We start from the raw sequence: 21,441 nt of genomic DNA, 5'->3' as shown, positions 1-21,441 counted from the left end.
GAATTAGACAATTACGACGACAAGGCCGCTGCGAACGCAACACAGCTTCCTCAGCCTCCTCTTTTACGTCTTCCTCGCAATCCCCCACCGCCGCCCGCCGCCCTACCCCACCCACCTTCCCGTGCCTTTATCCCCGGCGCCTGGCATATTCAGATACTGAAGTCCTCATTACGGCTCAATCCAACCTCAGCAAACACACAAACAGATTAGCCAGTTTAAGACGCTCCCAATCCCCCCTCTCCCTCGCTACACCGCAGCGCTATCAGGGCCCAGCACAACCCTGTGAGATGAGCCAGGGGCAAGGCTTACCGCAGACTGCAGCCTCCGCTCGCTCCGCCACCAAAAATCCCGCCGCATCACAGCCCCATGTCACAGCTGCCCCTAATACAATTAAAAGTCATTTGCGGAGCGCCCGGGCTTAAAGGATCACGGTGTAGGTGGGGGGGTTACATCGGGTAGTGGCACCCGGCAGGGGGAGAGAGTCAGAAATAGGAGGAAAAGTGCTTCCCAAAATTCCGCTTGCACTGATTCACATCTCCCCCCGTTGATAAAAGCTCAATCGCTCGACGGAAGTCGCAAATAATGTCGCGGTGTTCGAGACCGCTCGCAGCAGCGGCGGGCGGCTGTGATAGCGAGTGGTAAACAAGACACAAAAGAAACAAAAGGAAACAAGCAACTCAATACAGAGGATTAGTAAATCAATTATTCCGTCACTCTCAAACTGATTTACAGGACCGCACGCCGCCTGCGGCTTTGTATTTGCATTGCTGGTACCTGTTGATACAGCGGAACATCGGGAAGCGACAAAGCTGAAAAGGGCGCCCGGCGACTTTTGACGGTAGATGTTTGGGATAACGTTACAAAATGATAGGAATTTTAACATTGATACAGTCACGGCCAAAAATATCGGAAACCCTGCATTAGGGCCGGGCGATATGGCCTTTTATTAATATCTCAATATTTTTAGGTACACAATATATATCTCAATATTTTGCCTTAGCCTTGAATGAACACTTGATGCATATAATCACAGCAGTATGATGATTCTATGTGTCTACATTAAAACATTCTGTTCATACTGCATTGATATATGCTCATTTTAAACTTTCATGCAGAGAGGGAAATCACAACTAAGTCAATTTACCAAAAGTGTATTTATTAAACAGTTATTAAGCAGTGGCACAAACATTCCAAAATAAAAAGTGCAAGATTGTCAGACATTTTAAAACAAGCTATGGGTTCACTTTTGTGCATGATGTCACCATACTTGCCAACCCGCCCAGATTTTCCGGGAGACTCCCGAAATTCAGCGCCTCTCCCGAAAACCTCCCGGGACAAATTTTCTCCCGAAAATCTCCCGAAATTCATGCGGACCTGAGTGACGTGTCGACAGCCCGTTTTCACGTCCGCTTTCCCACAATATTAACAGTGTGCCTGCCCAATCACGTTATAACTGTAGAATGATGGAGGGCGAGTTCTTGGTTTCTTATGTGGGTTTATTGTTAGGCAGTTTCATTAACGTCCTCCCAGCGTGGTAACAACGCACAACAACGGCAGTCACGTTTTCGTCTACCGTAAAGCAGTTCGTCTGCCGTAAACAGCAATGTTGTGACACTCTTAAACAGGACAATACTGTCATCTACTGTACATGCATACTGTATGTGACAATAACATCTACGGCTTTTAGAGAGTGCAGTGCACAACTGCGCACATAACAAGGAGACGAAGCAGAATGCATCATCAGAGAGGGTGTTCAGCATGGTTCGAAAAATAGTGACAGAGAATAGAACAAGGATGGACAATTCAACCCTTAACTCAACAATGAGTAGATGAGTGTTATGTGTGTGTAAATGTGTAAATAAATGAACACTGAAATTCAAGTATTTATCTTATATATATATATATATATATATATATATATATATATATATATATATAATAATAAAAATAAAAAAAAATTAAAATATCAATCAATCAATGTTTATTTATATAGCCCTAAATCACAAGTGTCTCAAAGGGCTGCACAAGCCACAACGACATCCTCGGTACAAAGCCCACATAAGGGCAAGGAAAAACTCACCCCAGTGGGACGTCGATGTGAATGACTATGAGAAACCTTGGAGAGGACCGCACATGTGGGTAACCCCCCCCCCTCTAGGGGAGACCGAATGCAATGGATGTCGAGTGGGTCTGACATAATATTATATATATATATATATATATATAGCTAGAATTTACTGAAAGTCAAGTATTTGTTATATATATATATATATATATATATATATATATATATATATATATATATATATATATATATATATTAGAGATGCGCGGATAGGCAATTATTTCATCCGCAACCGCATCAGAAAGTCGTCAACCATCCGCAATCCACCCGATCTAACATTTGATCAGAACCGCATCCGCCCGCCATCCGCCCGCACCCGCCCGTTGTTATATATCTAATATAGACGATGCAAGGCATTAGTGAGGTTATAAAGCTTTTGCCTGTTAAAGAAAGGAGACTGATCCAATGCAGCACAGACATTCGCGTGCCACGCTGTCACAACCCAGACGCACATCAGTGCGCAATCATATGGGAGCCGCGCTGAGCGCACCTCCAAGCGCGTCTCGCTGCCGGCGACGGCCGGGTATATGGGCCCGACGCTCCAGCGCCATCCATTTTCAGGGCTAGTTGATTCGGCAGGTGGGTTGTTACACACTCCTTAGCGGGTTCCGACTTCCATGGCCACCGTCCTAGCTGCTGTCTATATCAACCAGGGTGAGCCCCACCCCTTTCGTGAGCGCACTGCGCGCGGAGTGACCCCTGTTACGCGCCCCCGGCAACAGGGGTGGCGGGCAGGTAAGCTGCGCGGGCGGAGCGCGCGGAGTGACCCCTGTTACACGAGCCCCCGGCCACGGGGGTGGCGGGCAGGTAAGCTGCTTACCTGCTGCGCGTGACGCCGGCCGCGGCGAAGGCGGACGAGGCGGGGTGTCGGTGCGGTGGGCGCGGTGGTGACCCTGGACGTGCGTCGGGCCCTTCTCGCGGATCGCCTCAGCTACGGCTCCCGGTGGGGCCCTCTCGGGGGAAGGGGCCTCGGTCCCGGACCCCGGCGAGGCGTCCCTTCTCCGCTCCGTAAAAGTGTCCATCTCTTCTTTTTTTTCTTCTTCTGTTGTGGCATATGCAGCAGGTGCCTGCTCGTTTTTCGTATGTGGGTAACAACATTTAACTATGTATATATATTTCCGAATTGGTTTAACTGCCACCCGCCTGAATCTATTTAAAATCAAATTGTTTTTTATTTCAACCACCCGACCCGACCCGACCCGCGGATAAAATCTAATTTTTTTTAATTTCATCCGCCCGATCCGCGGATAATCCGCGGACTCCGCGGTTGTGCCCGCAAACCGCGCATCTCTAATATATATGAAATACTTGACTTGGTGAATTCTAGCTGTAAATATACTACTCCCCTCTTAACCACGCCCCCAACCCCGCCCCCCACCCCCCACCTCCCGAAATCAGAGGTCTCAAGGTTGGCAAGTATGGATGTCACTAAAATGACATATCAAAACAACACTAAATTAAAGTGCACTTTTTGTACAGAACGCCACTACAATAGTTTAAAACAAATAAAGTGCACTTTTGTGCATGATGTCACACAAGATATTTCAATAACTGTCAAATAAGAATGAGCTGCATAATAGGAAATCAAATAGTATATGTGCTTCGTTCTGTGGTAGGTTCCTGTGGACGTTATCTCCTTCTGTTGTTGACTATTTTTTTCATATGGTGTTGATGTGGAAATAGTTGCCTCTGCATTTTGTTGGTGTGGCACCGAACGGAGATGTTGACATGCGGATTTTCAAACACTCTTCATTCTCTAGCAGGTGACTTTTCAAATGATGCTACATATTAGCAGTAATGCTACTTTTTCTAGCAACGCTTTTGCCGCACACTTGACAAATTACGGTTGTCTGTTCGACATATTCCCACTTGAAGCCAAACCACCGCCAGACGATGGACCCCCTGCTGTTTTTCTTGGGAATTAATTCTTCCTTCATTTGTTACCAGATTCGCACCTTCTCTCTCTCGTATTACCACTCGCACCACAGCTAACGTTACCCATGCCGCTACCTCTCTGCTCTGCGAGGGCGTATACCTATGTGACGTATGTAAGAAGATGTGCTTGTTTTATGTCTCGGTGAAAAGGTGAGACAAGAAAGAGTGAAAAAAGCCTGTAGTGTAATTCCCGCAGCTAAAAGCAACTGCGTAAGAACGTATACTCGAATATCACGATATAGTCATTTTCTATATGGCACAGAGACAAACCCGCGATATATCGAGTACCGTATTTTTCGGAGTATAAGTCGCACCGGAGTATAAGTCGCACCTGCCGAAAATGCATAATAAAGAAGGAAAAAAACATATATAAGTCGCACTGGAGGCACTGCGACTTATAGTCCGAAAAATACGGTATATAGATATATATTGCCCAGCCCTAATGTGCATAGTCATGTACATAGTGTCATGTACATAGTGTATATACCCCCCCCATTTTTGGTATATATTGTTTTTCAAATCACCTGACATGTATACTGTGTATATGTACATAGTTTATAAATTGTTTTAACGTATTTTATATATATATATATATATATATATATATATATATATATATATATATATATATATATATATATATATATATATATATATATATTTATGTTACAGGTTATATATATTGTATTATTGAATGTATCCAATGTGATGAATATTTAATGGACCACAATAGAAACAAGCCTATTGGCTTTTTGTGCCATCCATTTGCCTTTTTAAAGCATTACATGGATTCAATTCTTTAAGATGTGAATAAACTTCTCAATCAATCAATCAATCTGAGGCCAAAAAAGTCCTCACCGTGCCTGCTGCGATGTTTCCGGGCCACCAGGCGATGGCAGGCTCCCTCATGCCCCCTTCATAGGTGGTCTCCTTCCCACAGAGGAAGGGCCCGTTGCTGCCACCTAGGCACAAAAAGATCAGTGGCTGAGGGCGGGAAAATAAACACCCAATTTCTAACTGCAGTGCTTACTCTGGTTTGGGCCCAACGTGAGCGCGGCTCCATTGTCCGAGGTAAAGAAAACAAAGGTGTTATTTTCGATACCCAGAGTCCTCAGCAGTGACAGGATCTGACCGACGCTGTGGTCCAGCTCCATCACGGCATCGCCATAGCTGCACAACACAAACCGGCGGTCTCTCCTCAGCAAACAGGATCATCCGGTCGTATCGCTTGTGAACGATAGGGAAACGCACCGGCCTCGCTGGCTCTTCCCGAGGAAGCGTCTGGAAGCGTAGACTGGGGAATGAGTGGCGTCAGCCGCCCAGTACAGGAAAAAGGGCTGTTGGGCCACGGTCTGCCGGACGATGAAGTCAAGACCTTCCTGTTCAAGACGGAAATGTGAGAGACAAAGACAAGATTGCCAGAGGACAAGTTTTCCTGTGGCTTGTCTAAACACAAATGGGTGGGATTATTATGAGTGTGCTCATAGTTATTCTGGTTTCTGCCGTTAGGGGTCACCCCAGTGTCTAAGGCCCCGCTTACACTGCACACCAAATCCCATTATTTTGCCCTCAAGCGACACAGTTTTGCCAGTCTGAACTTCAAATCGGATCGTTTCGCATCGCATTCAGGTCACATTATGACATACTTGCCAACCCTCCCGGATTTTCCGGGAGACTCCCGAAATTCAGCGCCTCTCCCGAAAACCTCCCGGGACAAATTTTCTCCCGAAAATCTCCCGAAATTCAGGCGGAGCTGGAGGCCACGCCCCCTCCAGCTCCATGCGGACCTGAGTGACGTGTTGACAGCCTGTTGTACATGCATATGTGACCCACCCATAATGTGTCACATTTTTGTGTTGATTTATTTAGTTTATTTTGTGGTTTGAATTCGTTTTTGGAGCTGTCATTACACATTTATCAGTATTCACATTGGTCAGTAGGGGGCAGTAGGGCGATTCTTCCCAATTGAATGCTATCACCTGCAGACCGGAAGTGTCTTCTCATTCTGATGAGAGCGACCAGTATGTGAACAATTGAAACGTCCTGTGTGCTTTTTCCTCCTGTATAACAGGTTAGTTTTGGTGAATCAACTCACTGAATAATATCCATGTGATCTTTATAAGTTTAAGTACACATTCTGATGGTGGAGCCTAACTCTAAAGTGTTTGTGAGTTGTAGTTTGTATTTGTGAATGAATCCAGTGCACAGCTGCAGTAATCAATACAAAATGGCGACATGAGTATGCAATGTTTATATAGGAACTTCTGATCCTAATTCAGACTCCCAAATTAAAGCTCCCGTTTTCTTATTGATTTTATAATGTATATTTGTATGATGTGTGTGTTCTGAAATAGTCACAGAGAATAGAACAAGGATGGACAATTCAACCCTTAACTCAACAATGAGTAGATGAGTGTTATGTGTGTGTATATGTGTAAATAAATGAACACTGAAATTCAAGTATTTCTTTTATTTAATTATATATATATATATAATAAAATATATATAGATATATATATATATATATATATATAGCTAGAATTCACTGAAAGTCAAGTATTTCTTATATATATATATATATATATATATATATTAACCACGCCCCCAACCACGCCCCCCGCCCCCACCCCGACCCCGCCCCCCGCCCCCCACCCCCCACCTCCCGAAATCGGAGGTCTCAAGGTTGGCAAGTATGCATTATGAGGTGGTCCGAATCCGATTGGAATCAATGTGACTTCAGTCTACACCATTGGTGTCAAACTCATTTTAGCTAAGGGGCCGCATTGAAGAAACTCTATTCCCACACTGGTAAAATCATGGCATAATAACTTAAAAATAAAGACATATTCTTCAAAATGTAGCTAAGCTAAGCTACGGTAAAAGCTACTCTTTAATAAAGTAGCTAAGCTAGCGCCAAGCTACTGTAAAATGTAGTTCAATTATATTTTTTGGGCCTGAATTCGCAGTCCATTTTCTCTCTTTGTAGCTTGTAGTTTTTGATGTAAGTTACCTTGGTACATGGGCCTAAAAGTATCTAAGCTACAGGAAAAGCTACTTGATAAAAAAGTAGCTAAGCTACTGTAAAATGTAGCTAAACAACAGGAAAAGCTACTTGTTAAAAAAGTAGCTAAGCTACTGTAAAATGTAGCTAAGCAACAGGAAAAGCTACTTGTTAAAAAAGTAGCTAAGCTACTGTAAAATGTAGCTAAGCAACAGGAAAAGCTACTTGTTAAAAAAGTAGCTAACCTACTGTAAAATGTAGCTAAGCAACAGGAAAAGCTACTTGATAAAAAAGTAGCTAAGCTACTGTAAAATGTAGCTAAGCAACAGGAAAAGCTACTTGTTAAAAAAGTAGCTAAGCTAGTGCCAAGCTACTGTAAAATGTAGTTCAATTATATTTTTTGGGCCTGAATTCGCAGTCCTTTTTCTCTCTTTGTAGCTTGTAGTTTTTGATGTAAGTTACCTTGGTACATGGGCCTAAAAGTATCTAAGCTACAGGAAAAGCTACTTGATAAAAAAGTAGCTAAGCTACTGTAAAATGTAGCTAAGCAACAGGAAAAGCTACTTGTTAAAAAAGTAGCTAAGCTACTGTAAAATGTAGCTAAGCAACAGGAAAAGCTACTTGTTAAAAAAGTAGCTAACCTACTGTAAAATGTAGCTAAGCAACAGGAAAAGCTACTTGATAAAAAAGTAGCTAAGCTACTGTAAAATGTAGCTAAGCAACAGGAAAAGCTACTTGTTAAAAAAGTAGCTAAGCTAGCGCCAAGCTACTGTAAAATGTAGTTCAATTATATTTTTTGGGCCTGAATTCGCAGTCCATTTTCTCTCTTTGTAGCTTGTAGTTTTTGATGTAAGTTACCTTGGTACATGGGCCTAAAAGTATCTAAGCTACAGGAAAAGCTACTTGATAAAAAAAGTAGCTAAGCTACTGTAAAATGTAGCTAAGCAACAGGAAAAGCTACTTGTTAAAAAAATAGCTAAGCTACTGTCAAATGTAGCTAAGCAACAGGAAAAGCTACTTGTTAAAAAAGTAGCTAAGCTACTGTAAAATGTAGCTAAGCAACAGGAAAAGCTACTTGTTAAAAAAGTAGCTAAGCTACTGTAAAATGTAGCTAAGCAACAGGAAAAGCTACTTGTTAAAAAAGTAGCTAAGCTACTGTAAAATGTAGCTAAGCAACAGGAAAAGCTACTTGTTAAAAAAGTAGCTAAGCTACTGTAAAATGTAGCTAAGCAACAGGAAAAGCTACTCGTTAAAAAAGTAGCTAAGCTACCGCCAAGCTACTGTAAAATGTAATTAATAAGCTACGTAGCTTAGTTACATGGAGCTTGTTACTGCCCATCCCTGGCTATCTCACATCGAATATAAAGCATCAAATATGAAGAGAAAAAAATAGTTGAATGAGAATGTTGCACACCCCACAACTCACCTGCAAGTAAATCTGCGTGAGGTTGGACTCTCCAGTCTTCCTGTCAATCTTAAACTCCTCATAGTATCTGCAAAACATTTGGACATGTAATGAGTCTAACTCCGAAGTGAACGCACTAATGTGGGCTGTAATAAAGCCTGATTTAGCCATTCCTTTACCACTTTTGATGTGTGTTTGGGGTCATTGTCCTGTAGGAACACCCAACTGTTGTCCTGAAGAATTTGGAGGTAATCCTCCTTTTTCATTGTCCCATTTACTCTCTGTAAAGCACCAGTTACATTGGCAGCAAAACAGGCCCAGAGCATAATACTACCACCACCATGCTTGACAATAGGAATGGTGTTCCTGGGATTAAAAGCCTCACCTTTTCTCCTCCAAACATATTGCTGGGTATTGTGGCCAAACAGCTCAATTTCTGTTTCATCTGACCACAGAACTTTCCTCCAGAAGGTCTTATCTTTGTCCATGGGATGTCAGATGAAACAAAAATTGAGTCCTGACTTAAACGTGTGGACAATGCTGAAGAAACAAGTACATGTCAGAAAACCAACACATTTAGCTGAACTGCACCAATTTTCTCAAGAGTAGTGGTCAAAAACTCAACCAGAAGCTTGTGGATGGCTACCAAAAGCGCCTTATTGCAGTGAAACTTGCCAAGGGACATGGAAGCAAATATTAACATTGCTGTATGTAGAGATGTCCGATAATGGCTTTTTTGCCGATATCCGATATTGTCCAACTCTTAATTACTGATTCCGATATCAACCGATACCGATATATACAGTCGTGGAATTAACACATTATTATGCCTAATTTTGTTGTGATGCCCCGCTGGATGCATTAAACAATGTAACAAGAATCTCCAAAATAAATCAACTCAAGTTATGGAAAAAAATGCCAACATGGCACTGCCATATTTATTATTGAAGTCACAAAGTGCATTATTTTTTTTTAACATGCCTCAAAACAGCAGCTTGGAATTTGGGACATGCTCTCCCTGAGAGAGCATGAGGAGGTTGAGGTGGGCGGGGGCGGGGGGTGTATATTGTAGCGTCCCGGAAGAGTTAGTGCTGCAAGGGCTTCTGGGTATTTGTGTTTATGTTGTGTTACGGTGCGGATGTTCTCCCGAAATGTGTTTGTCATTCTTGTTTGGTGTGGGTTCACAGTGTGGCGCATATTTGTAACAGTGTTTAAGTCGTTTATACGGCCACCCTCAGTGTGACCTGTATGGCTGTTGACCATGTATGCCTTGCTTTCACTTGTGTGTGTGTGAAAAGCCGTAGATATTATGTGATTGGGCCGGCACGCAAAGGCAGTGCCTTTAAGGTTTATTGGCGCTCTGTACTTCTCCCTACGTCCGTGTACACAGCGGCGTTTTAAAAAGTCATGAATTTTACTTTTTGAAAACGATACTGATAATTTCCGATATTACATTTTAAAGCATTTATCGGCCGATAATATCGGACTGCCGATATTATCGGACATCTCTTGCCGTATGTATACTTTTGACCCAGCAGATTCGGTCACATGTTCAGTAGACCCATTAAATTCATAAAAGAACCAAACTTCATGAATGTTTTTTGTGAGCAACAAGTATGTGCTCCAATCACTCTATCACAAAAAAATAAGAGTTGTAGAAATGATTGGAAACTCAAGACAGCCATGACATTATGTTTGGACTCTCACAATATTATGTCAGACCCACTCGACATCCATTGCAATCAGTCTCCCCTAGAGGGGGGTGGGTTACCCACATATGCAGTCCTCTCCAAGGTTTCTCATAGTCATTCACATCGACGTCCCACTGGGGTGAGTTTTTCCTTGCCCTTATGTGGGCTCTGTACTGAGGATGTCGTTGTGGCTTGTGCAGCCCTTTGAGACACTTGTGATTTAGGGCTATATAAATAAACATTGATTGATTGACATTGATGTTCTTTACAAGTGTATGTAAACTTTTGATCGCGACTGCAGGTTCAAAACGACGCCGTATTCGGGAAGTCTCCGCGGAGCCGAGCAAGAGGGACCGCCATGAGATGTTGCTGAGGCGTGGCGAGCGGAAAAAAGCGGTGACAGCCATCTCTCTTCCTCGCGCTTGACTTCCTCCAGGTGTCCTCGCGCGCGATAATCGCAACCTGCCGTCTCTGGAGAGCGAGCGTGTGTTTTTACTGCGCCTGTTTGAATGAGTGTATCTGTCCGCCGCCCAGGTAAGCCGCGCTGATTAAACTCCCGGCTGAGCGAAAAACACAGCCGGCTGCCGGTCGCGGCGACCCCGAACACGCATATGGCTGTTTCAGGGGGAAACAAATGGGCGTAAAATGACAAACACAGGTGCAGATGGCGCAGGGGAGGAAGGGGAGTCGTCTAACGCCGCCTGCGATGGCAAATGTCACGGATTTGAGTGCGATTGTGGGATTCTACCTGCCCGCCATCTCAGAGTTGTTATAGACGGGAATGTTGGGGCGCCCGCTGTTGTTGTAGGGCCCAAAATGGCAGTTGGGCGCTCCGAACCACTCGTCGAAGCCGTTCTTGGTGGGCAGGTACTGCGCTCTGTGGCCCAGATGCCTGCGGGTGAAAAGAAAGTGCGGTCGTCAACGTGGCTGACCGAGCATGTGCATTTCCACTCAGTCACATGTGCTGCACACGTTTCCACGTCACATTGGTTTTAAAAAGGCACACATCAGATTCTGTACACTCGAGTAAAAGTGGGAAATTGGAGATGCCGGCGGGTTATTTTTCCACGTTGAACGTCAATCAACATTTTCGACTGCAACATTTGTGGTGGCCAAACTTTTTGACTTGCATTGGGGTAAAAAAAAAAATCGGTCGAGGGCGTCGCCGCTATAAGCATTTAAGTCCCATCTTAAAACTCATTTGTATACTCTAGCCTTTAAATAGACCCCCCTTTTAGACCAGTTGATCTGCCGTTTCTTTTCTTTTCTCCTCTGCTCCCCTCTTCCTTGTGGAGGGGGTGGGGGGCACAGGTCCGGTGGCCATGGATGAAGTGCTGGCTGTCCAGAGTCGGGACCCGGGGTGGACCGCTCGCCTGTGCATCGGCTGGGAACATCTCTGCGCTGCTGACCTGTCTCCGCTCGGGATGGTGTCCTGCTGGCCCCACTATGGACTGGACTCTCACTATTATGTTAGATCCACTATGGACTGGACTCTTACTATTATGTTAGATCCACTATGGACTGGACTCTCACAATATTATGTCAGACCCACTCGACATCCATTGCATTCGGTCTCCCCTAGAGGGGGGGGGGGTTACCCACATATGCGGTCCTCTCCAAGGTTTCTCATAGTCATTCACATCGACGTCCCACTGGGGTGAGTTTTTCCTTGCCCTTATGAGGGCTTTGTACCGAGGATGTCGTTGTGGCTTGTGCAGCCCTTTGAGACACTTGTGATTTAGGGCTATATAAATAAACATCGATTGATTGATTGATATAAATAGTTGGTCTGCGTTAGCTAGACTGACCATACGTCCTCATTTGCAGGGCTGTCCGGGCGGGGTTTCTTAAATGCCTCAAATGTCCGGCATTTTGAGTCAGGGTTGCGTGTATTTTCAATGTACGTCCAGGGTTAAGAAGGGGTTAAAAACAAAACAAATTGTGAAGGTGTGCACACGCAGCAGCATTCATTTGTTCATATACTGTATGTACGTGTGTGTGTGTGTGTGTGTGTGTGTGTGTGTGTGTTGTTGTATTTCTACCCTTCTTGAGACATCAACAAGGAAAAGTAGCTTCCATATGAGGTGAACAAGTTAGGACATAAATCATGTACCCAATAAGGAAAACCATTGCATCTATCCATCCATCCATCTTCCTCCGCTTATCCGAGGTCGGGTCGCGGGGGCAGCAGTCTAAGCAGGGAAGCCCAGACTTCCCTCTCCCCAGCCACTTCGTCCAGCTCCTCCCGGGGGATCCCGAGGCGTTCCCAGGCCAGCCGGGAGACATAGTCTTCCCAACGTGTCCTGGGTCTTCCCCGTGGCCTCCTACCGGTCGGACGTGCCCTAAACACCTCCCTAGGGAGGCGTTCGGGTGGCATCCTGACCAGATGCCCGAACCACCTCATCTGGTTCCTCTCGATGTGGAGGAGCAGCGGCTTTACTTTGAGCTCCCCCCGGATGACAGAGCTTCTCACCCTATCTCTAAGGGAGAGCCCCGCCACCCGGCGGAGGAAACTCATTTCAGCCGCTTGTACCCGTGATCTTGTCCTTTCGGTCATGACCCAAAGCTCATGACCATAGGTGAGGATGGGAACGTAGATCGACCGGTAAATCGAGAGCTTTGCCTTCTGGCTCAGCTCCTTCTTCACCACAACGGATCGATACAGCGTCCGCATTACTGAAGACGCCGCACCGATCCGCCTGTCGATCTCACGATCCACTGCATCTAATAGAGAATGTCTCATTTGCACCCCTGGTGGTGAAATCTATCAAAATTAGGGTGGTCCCAAAAAGAAGGGATTTTTCAAATTGACTGTGTGTCGGTTTTAAAAGTGCTCCCATTCTGGTCAACATATGAAATAACAAGTGTGTGTAAAAATTTGAAGTGCTCCCACTCTGGTCAACATACCTGTATGTAATAACAAGTGTGTGTAAGAAATTGAAACGCGCCCTGTTTGGCCAAAATGTATTTTAAAAAATTTTAAAATATGTATATAGAGACATACTGTAATAACTTGTAGTAAATAATGAAGATTAAAAACCAATCTTGTCATAATTTTGCCAAGTCAAATTTCATGATTATTATAATATTGTCAACATTTTAAAGTTTTCTTATAAAATCGTGCCTTTTGTCGAGTAAAATTACGAATCTTTTCATAAAATTGCAAAAATTTTAAGCTTTTCTTGTAAAATTGCGACTATTATTGAGTAAAACTCTAACTTTTATCATAATATTGCACAAATGTTTTCTTGTAAAAATTTTGACTTGCGTTGAGTATAATGACGACTTTTTTTATAAAACTGCCAAAATTCTAAGTTTTTCTTGTGAAACTTTGACCTTTTTCTTGTGGAATTCCAACTCATTTTTCACAACAACAAGCTTTTTTATATTTGCATAGTATGTGTATGTTATTAATGTTGTAAATACAAATCTTTATATATCTAGAAAGGGTGGTCTTATAGAGGTAGGCATTTTTCGAAGGTGTGTGTGTGTGTGTGTGTGTGTGTGTGTGTGTGTGTGTGTGTGTGTGAGTGTGTGTGTGTGTGTGTGTGTGTGTGTGATAATGAGGGATATGGGTCATCAGGGTATTATTATTGTTTTTAAGTCTGTATAGCATTTTGTGTTGCATTTCTTTGATCTATGAAAAGTGCTTTATAAATGAAGTTTGATTGATTGATTGATTGATTGATTGATTCAAGTAAAACACATGAAGATAGAAAAAATAATAAATACCGTATTTTCCGGTCCATAAGGCGCATAAAAGGGGTCACATTATTATTATGTTTTTCTAAATGTAAAAGACTTCCTTGTGGTCTACATAACATGTAATGGTGTTTTTTTTGGTCAAAATGTTGCATAGATGATGTTTTACAGATCATCTTCAAGCCGCTTTCTGACAGTCGCTTCAGGATGTTTTGTGGGCGGTCTTATTCACGTGGCTCGCCTACGACAGCGTCTTCTCCCCGTCATCTTTGTTGTAGCGGTGTAGCGTGCAAGGACGGGAGTGGAAGAAGTGTCAAAAGATGGAGCTAACTGTTTTAATGACATTCAGACTTTACTTCAATCAATAACGGAGCAGCATCTCCTCATCCGGAAACAACAACACCGGAAATGTGTCCCGTGAAAAAACGTCCGACCGAGACTCTCTAATAACTAAAGTTCCTTGGGTGAATAATATAAACTCACTACACCGGTATGTTTTAGCGCTTTCATGGCGAGTTTACTGACAGATATAAGTAAGAACTTTACACTACTTTATATTAGAAATGGCAACAGTGGAGGATGAATGTCCCATAACAAGAAGATAGAGAAAAAGAAGAAGCTTATCGACTACGGTGTTGGCACGGACTACAAAGGCGGATGCGCGCAAATTTTCAGGATTCATGCAGATCCCAAATACAGAACAGCAGGTACCAGAAGGTAAGAAAAGTTGATTTTTTTGGTGGTAGCAGGGGTGTATAATGTAGCCTGTAAGCGTCAGGGCTGCATGGGATTTTGGGTATTTGTTCTGTTGTGTTTATGTTGTGTTAAGGTGCAGATGTTCTCCTGAAATGTGTTTGTCATTCTTGTTTGGTTTTGGTTCACAGTGTGGCGCATTATTAGTAAGAGTGTTAAAGTTGTTTTATATGGCCACCGTCAGTGTAACCTGTGTGGCTGTTGAGCAAGTATGCCTTGCTGTAACTTACTTGGGTCGCCCACATCTGCGGTCCTCTCCAAGGTTTCTCATTGTCATCCCACTGGGTTGAGTTTTTCCTTGCCCTGATGTGGGATCTGAACCGAGGATGTCGTTGTGGCTTGTGCAGCCCTTTGAGACACTTGTGATTTAGGGCTATATAAGTAAACATTGATTGATGGATTGACGTATTGTGATACAAAATAAACAAATAAAAAATAAACAAATAAAATAAAAACAATTCATTTTCTTTCAATAAGTTAAGAAAAAAAAAAGTTATTGTTATACAGTACGTATCTTGCCTCACCATGAGTCTTCTTCAAAATTAGGTGCAGTGTTGCTTTTGGACCAGGCTGGTCCAAAAGACACCTGAAAGTCCCATTTGGACAACACCTGAGACAAAGCAAAAGCCACTCACCATTTTCCAACTATCTTGCTGACATATCCTTTCTTTTTCAGCATCTGAGGTAACAGAATCTCATCCCTGGAGATCCCTCCCACAATCTCCTGCGGCGTATATGCTGTAAAAAAACCAAAAAAAACAGATGCACGTTTAGCGCGAGCTTTCAAGTAGCAGACGAGGAGAGGAGAGCGAGGACTTGACGTGATCTGCAGCTGCTTATTTGGCAGCAGTCGAGATATTTTTTGGGGGGGGAGTTTCGTACCGTTTCTGGCGTGGCCATTAGTGGTGTAGAAGCCATTCCGGACAGGCAGCCTCCCAGTGAGAAGTGCAGCTCTCGCTGTGTGGAACAATACGAAATAACTCACTTTTCATACATTTGGACATGTCAGTGGGTGTTAGAGACGGGATTTATGGCTCTCTGAAGGGAGTCGTTCAAAAGACTTTTTACATTTTACATCTTTTATTTTTTTTCTTGCAGAAGTTACTCGTTTTTATCAAGGAAATAATAATAAGCATGTAAAAAATAAGACTTTGATCTAAATCATTTAAATATTTTCCAATTTATACTCTATTGGTAGAAAATAATGATTAGAATTTCATCTGAGTTGTGTTGTCATTGTAAACATTCCATAATGTGGTACATTATTCCCATGCTTTGACAGTGAAAATTTTTTTCCCCTCACTTAACAAACTTTGTGGCACAAAGAAAACTACACAGTCTACAAATAACCTACATGCAAATCAACTTTAGCCAGCAGGCACAAGACGTTGATACAACGTTGATTCTACGCACATGTCCTTTAAAACTGACTTGGAAACAACGTTGCAAAATAGTTGTATTTGTAAATTGATGTCCCAAAGTTGTATCCACGTTGTTGGTTGGGAAATGACCAAATTTCAAAGGTCAACTCAACATCAGAACCTGACATTGAATAAACGTTGTGAAATAGCATGTTGTTTCAACGTTGTATTTGTGTGGTAGAATATTGGTTGGGAAATGACCAAAATTCAATGTTAAAATCAACGTCACAACCCGACATTAATTAAACGTCGTCAAAAAGCATGTTGTTTCAACGTTGTATTTGTGTTGTCGAACATTGATTGGAAGATGACCAACATTCAATGTTAAAATCAACGTCACAACACGACATTGATTAAACGTCGTCAAAAAGCATGTTGTTTCAACGTTGTATTTGTGTTTTAGAATATTAGTTGGGAAATGACCAAATTTCATTGGTCAAATCAACGTCACAATCCGACGTTGATTAAACGTCGTCAAAAAGCATGTTGTTTCAACGTTATGTTTGTTTTGTCAAATATTGGTTGGAAAATGACCAAATTTCAATGGTCAAATCAACGTCACAACCCGACGTTGATTATGTTGTTTCAATGTTGTATTTCTGTTGTAGATTGTTGGTTGGAAAATGACTAAAATTCAATGATCAAATTAATGTCACACCCCAACATTGATTCAACGTCGTCAAAAAGCACGTTGTTTCAACGTTGTATTAGTGTTGTAGAATATTGGTTGGGAAATGACCAAAATTCTATCTTAAAATCAACATCACAACCTGACATCGATTTAACGTCGTCAAATAGCATATTGTTTCAACGTTGTATTTGTGTTGTAGAATATTGGTTGGGAAATGACCAAAATTCAATGGTCAAATCAACGTCACAACCCAACATTGATTTAGACGTCATCAAAAAGCATGTTGTTTCAACGTTTTGTTTGTTTTGTCGAATATTGGTTGGGAAATGACCAAAATTCAATGGTCAAGCCAACGTCAGAACCCAACATTGATTAAACGTCGTCAAAAAGAATGTTGTTTCAACGTTTTGATTGTTTTGTCGAATATTGGTTGGAAAATGACCAAATTTCAATGGTCAAATCAACGTCACAACCCGATGTTGATTAAACGTCGTCAAATAGCATGTTGTTACAATGTTGTATTTCTGTTGTATTTTGTTGGTTGGAAAATTACTAAAATTCAATGGTCAAATTAATGTCACAACCCAACATTGATTCAACGTCGTCAAAAAGCATGTTGTTTCAACGTTGAATTAGTGTTGTAGAATATTGGTTGGGAAATGACCAAAATACCGTCAAAATCAACATCAGAACCTGACATCGATTTAACGTCGTCAAATAGCATGTTGTTTCAACGTTGTATTTGTGTTGTAGAATAATGGTTGGGAAATGACCAAAATTCAATGGTCAAATCAAAGTCAGAACCCAACATTAATTAAACGTCTTCAAAAAGCATGTTGTTTCAACGTTGTATTTGTGTTGTCGAACATTGATTGGAAAATGACCAACATTCAATGTTAAAATCAACGTCACAACACGACATTGATTAAACGTCCTCAAAAAGCATGTTGTTTCAACGTTGTATTTGTGTTTTAGAATATTGGTTGGAAAATTACCAAATTTCATTGGTCAAATCAACGTCACAATCTGACGTTGATTAAACGTTGTCAAAAAGCATGTTGTTTCAACGTTATGTTTGTTTTGTCGAATATTGGTTGGAAAATGACCAAATTTCAATGGTCAAATCAACGTCACAACCCGAAATTGATCAAACGTCGTCAATAAGCATGTTGTTTCAACGTTGTATTTGTGTTTTATAATATTGGTTGGAAAATTACCAAATTTCAATGGTCAAATCAACGTCACAACCCGACGTTGATTAAACGTCGTCAAATAGCATGTTGTTTCAATGTTGTATTTGTGTGGTGGAATATTGGTTTGGGAAATGACCAAACTTCAACGGTTGAATCAACGTCACAACCTGACATTGAATAAACGTAGTCAAAAAGCATGTTGTTTCAACGTTGTATTACCGTAGTGTTGTAGAATATTGGTTGGGAAATGACCAAAATACTGTCAAAATCAACATCAGAACCTGACATCGATTTAACGTCGTCAAATAGCATGTTGTTTCAACGTTGTATTTGTGTTGTAGAATAATGGTTGGGAAATGACCAAAATTCAATGGTCAAATCAAAGTCACAACCAAACGTTGATTTAGACATCAAAAAGCATGTTGTTTCAACGTTTTGTTTGTTTTGTCGAATATTGGTTGGAAAATGACCAAATTTCAATGGTCAAGTCAACGTCAGAACCCAACATTGATTAAACGTCGTCAAAAAGAATGTTGTTTCAACGTTTTGATTGTTTTGTCGAATATTGGTTGGAAAATTACCAAATTTCAATGGTCAAGTCAACGTCGTCAAAAAGAATGTTGTTTCAACATTGTATTTGTGTTGTAGAATGTTGGTTGGGAAATTAGAAAATTTCAATGGTCAAATCAAAGTCACAACCTGACATCGATTTAACGTCGTCAAATAGCATGTTGTTTCAACGTTGTATTTGTGTTGTAGAACATTGGTTGGGAAATGACCAAAATTCAATGGTCAAATCAACGTCACAACCCAACATTGATTTAGACGTCATCAAAAAGTATGTTGTTTCAACATTATGTTCTTTTTGTCGAATATTGGTTGGAAAATGACCAAATTTCAAAGGTCAAGTCAACGTCAGAACCCAACATTGATTAAACGTCGTCAAAAAGAATGTTGTTTCAACGTTCTATTTGTGTTGTAGAACATTGATTGAAAAATGACCAAAATTCAACGTTAAAATCAACGTCACAACCCGACATTGATTAAACGTCGTCAAAAAGCATGTTGTTTCAACGTTATGTTTGAGTTGTAAAATATTGGTTGGAAAATGACCAAAATTCAATGTTAAAATCACTGTCACATCCTGACATTGATTCAACGTCGTCAAAAAACATGTTGTTTCAACATTGTATTTGTGTTGTAGAATATTGGTTGGGAAATGACCAAAATTCAATGGTCAAATCAACATCCTAACCCAACATTGATTAAACGTTGTCAAAAAGCATGTTGTTTCAACGTTGAATTTGTGTTGTAGAATATTGGTTAGGAAATTACCAAATTTCAATGGTCACAACGTGACGTTGATTAAACGTCGTCAAAACGCATGTTGTTTCAACATTGTATTTGTGTTGTAGAATAATGTTCGGGAAATGACCAAAATTCAAAGTTAAAATCACTGTCACAACCTGACATTGAATAAACGTTGTCAAAAAGCATATTGTTTCAACATTGTATTTTGTTGTAGAATATTGGTTGGGAGATGACCAAAATTCAATGGTCAAATCAACATCCTAACCCAAAATTGATTAAACGTTGTCAAAAAGCCTGTTGTTTCAGCGTTGTATTTGTGTTGTAGAATAATGTTGGGAAATGACCAAAATTCAATGGTCAAATAAACGTCAAACATGGATTAAACATCATCAAAAAGCATGTTGTTTCAACGTTATGTTTGTTTTGTCGAATATTGGTTGGAAAATGACCACATTTCAACGCTCAAATCAACGTCGCAACCTAATATTGAATAAACGTTGTCAAAAAGCATGTTGTTTCAATGTTGTATTAGTTTTGTAGGATATTGGTTGGAAAATTACCAAATTTCAATGGTCAAATCAATGTCACAACCCGACGTTGATTAAACGTTGTCAAAAAGCATGTTGTTTCAACTTTGTATTTGTGTTGTAGAATATTGGTTGAAAAAGTACAAAGATTCAATGGTCAAATCAACGTCACAACCTGACATTAATTAAACGTCGTCAAAAAGCATGTTGTTTCAACGTTGTATTTGTGTTGTAAAATATTGGTTGGGAAATGACCAAAATTCAATGGTCAAATAAACGTCACAACCCAACATTGATTTAGACGTCATCAAAAAGCATGTTGTTTCAACGTTTTGTTTGTTTTGTCGAATATTGGTTGGAAAATGGCCAAATTTCAATGGTCAAGTCAACGTCAGAACCCGACATTGATTAAACGTCGTCAAAAAGAATGTTGTTTCAACGTTGTATTTGTGTTGTAGAACATTGATTGGAAAATAACCAAAATTCAATGGTCAAATCAACGTCACAACCTGACATTGAATAAACGTCCTCAAAAAGCATGTTGTTTCAACGTTGTATTTGTTTTGTAGAATATTGGTTGACGAATGACCAAATTTCAATGGTCAAATCAACGTCAGAACCCAACATTGATTCAACGTCCAAAATGTTCTTATGCCTTTTGAAAAATGAAGGACTATATGTCCTGTTGGGCTTTGGGACATAAAAGTAAATAACTGCCAGTGTATCGTGGACCTGTGAAAGAATTGAACATTTAAATTTTTACATTTGCCATTAAAAAAATCTTCTTAGGAAAACCATGTGTAATGGAGTAAAACACAAAAATGATGGCAAAAAATACAGTAGGGGGCGCGAGATCTCAAAAATATACATCACTAAAAAATATAAACAAAACTCAAATAAAAAACTAGTCGGCTCAGAACTACGAATCAATTCTTGTCGTCCCCTTGAAAGAGCCGTTCAAAAGACTCGCCTCGTTCGCCAACGTCACATCTTTAGTGGGTGTTGGTACTTCAGATTTTAGGGAACATTTATCCACAAAAACATGCATCTTTTCAACATGACAACACAACTGATGACTCACATGGTGAACAGAGAGGGTTGGCAGTGTAGAAGTTTGGAAGCAGCATGCCCTGTGCAGCCATGGCATCCAGGTTAGGGGTCTCCTTGGAGGGCTGACCCAGCACCCCCAGGTCACCCCAACCCATCTGGTAGCCAAGAGGAGACACAAATTCATTCATAGATTCAGTTTCAGAACACGTACAAAAACAGCAACTGGTAGTAAAGACATAATAATAAATGTTAGCTGTCATCAACATTCTGCCATTAAAACACAACATAACGTTTCAACAAAATAATAACGGAAACTCACGTCGTCCATAAGCATAATGATAATATTTGGGGCTGAAGTTTCTGCGAGGTTTTTTGTCCATAATATACATATTATTACACACAAAAAAGTGAACGTTTGAGCAGCCATCACAAAGCAGCAAATTGAGGAAGTGATTTTCTTCACGCGCATCTTCTGCGCAGGATTTCCGCATACAACGACTTTAAAAACTTTTTTTTTTTTACAAAGTAGATTTAAAATAGTAAACGATAATAAAAAAATCCATATTTGAGGCAAAGTATGTTTTTGGTTGATTAGATTTTTTATGAAATGGGGATTAAAGAACAAAAAAAAAAAGATCGGTTTAATTTGGATTTTATTTTGAAATACAAACAAGTCTTATTAAAAAACGAAGCGTT

General features: G+C 40.9%; 1 protein-coding gene across 1 annotated transcript in view; it reads right to left on the bottom strand.

The window, feature by feature from the left end:
* Positions 1–21,203, bottom strand: part of galns (galactosamine (N-acetyl)-6-sulfatase) — a 75,913-nt gene extending 54,710 nt beyond the window's left edge. Inside the window, exons 1-9 of the mRNA XM_061974760.2 lie at positions 21,065–21,203; positions 20,777–20,900; positions 15,495–15,569; positions 15,248–15,350; positions 10,906–11,049; positions 8,488–8,554; positions 5,312–5,439; positions 5,091–5,230; positions 4,919–5,022 (exon numbers count right to left, since the gene is read on the bottom strand). Coding sequence (XP_061830744.1) covers positions 4,919–5,022; positions 5,091–5,230; positions 5,312–5,439; positions 8,488–8,554; positions 10,906–11,049; positions 15,248–15,350; positions 15,495–15,569; positions 20,777–20,900; positions 21,065–21,172 — 993 coding nt within the window. The 5' untranslated portion in view covers positions 21,173–21,203. The remainder of the gene's footprint in view (positions 1–4,918; positions 5,023–5,090; positions 5,231–5,311; positions 5,440–8,487; positions 8,555–10,905; positions 11,050–15,247; positions 15,351–15,494; positions 15,570–20,776; positions 20,901–21,064) is intronic.
* Between the last annotated feature and the right edge of the window lie 238 nt (positions 21,204–21,441).

The sequence above is a fragment of the Nerophis lumbriciformis genome, linkage group LG15, assembly GCF_033978685.3.
Source record: "Nerophis lumbriciformis linkage group LG15, RoL_Nlum_v2.1, whole genome shotgun sequence".
Classification (NCBI taxonomy): domain Eukaryota; kingdom Metazoa; phylum Chordata; class Actinopteri; order Syngnathiformes; family Syngnathidae; genus Nerophis; species Nerophis lumbriciformis.
This window is presented reverse-complemented; position numbering and strand designations above follow the sequence as displayed.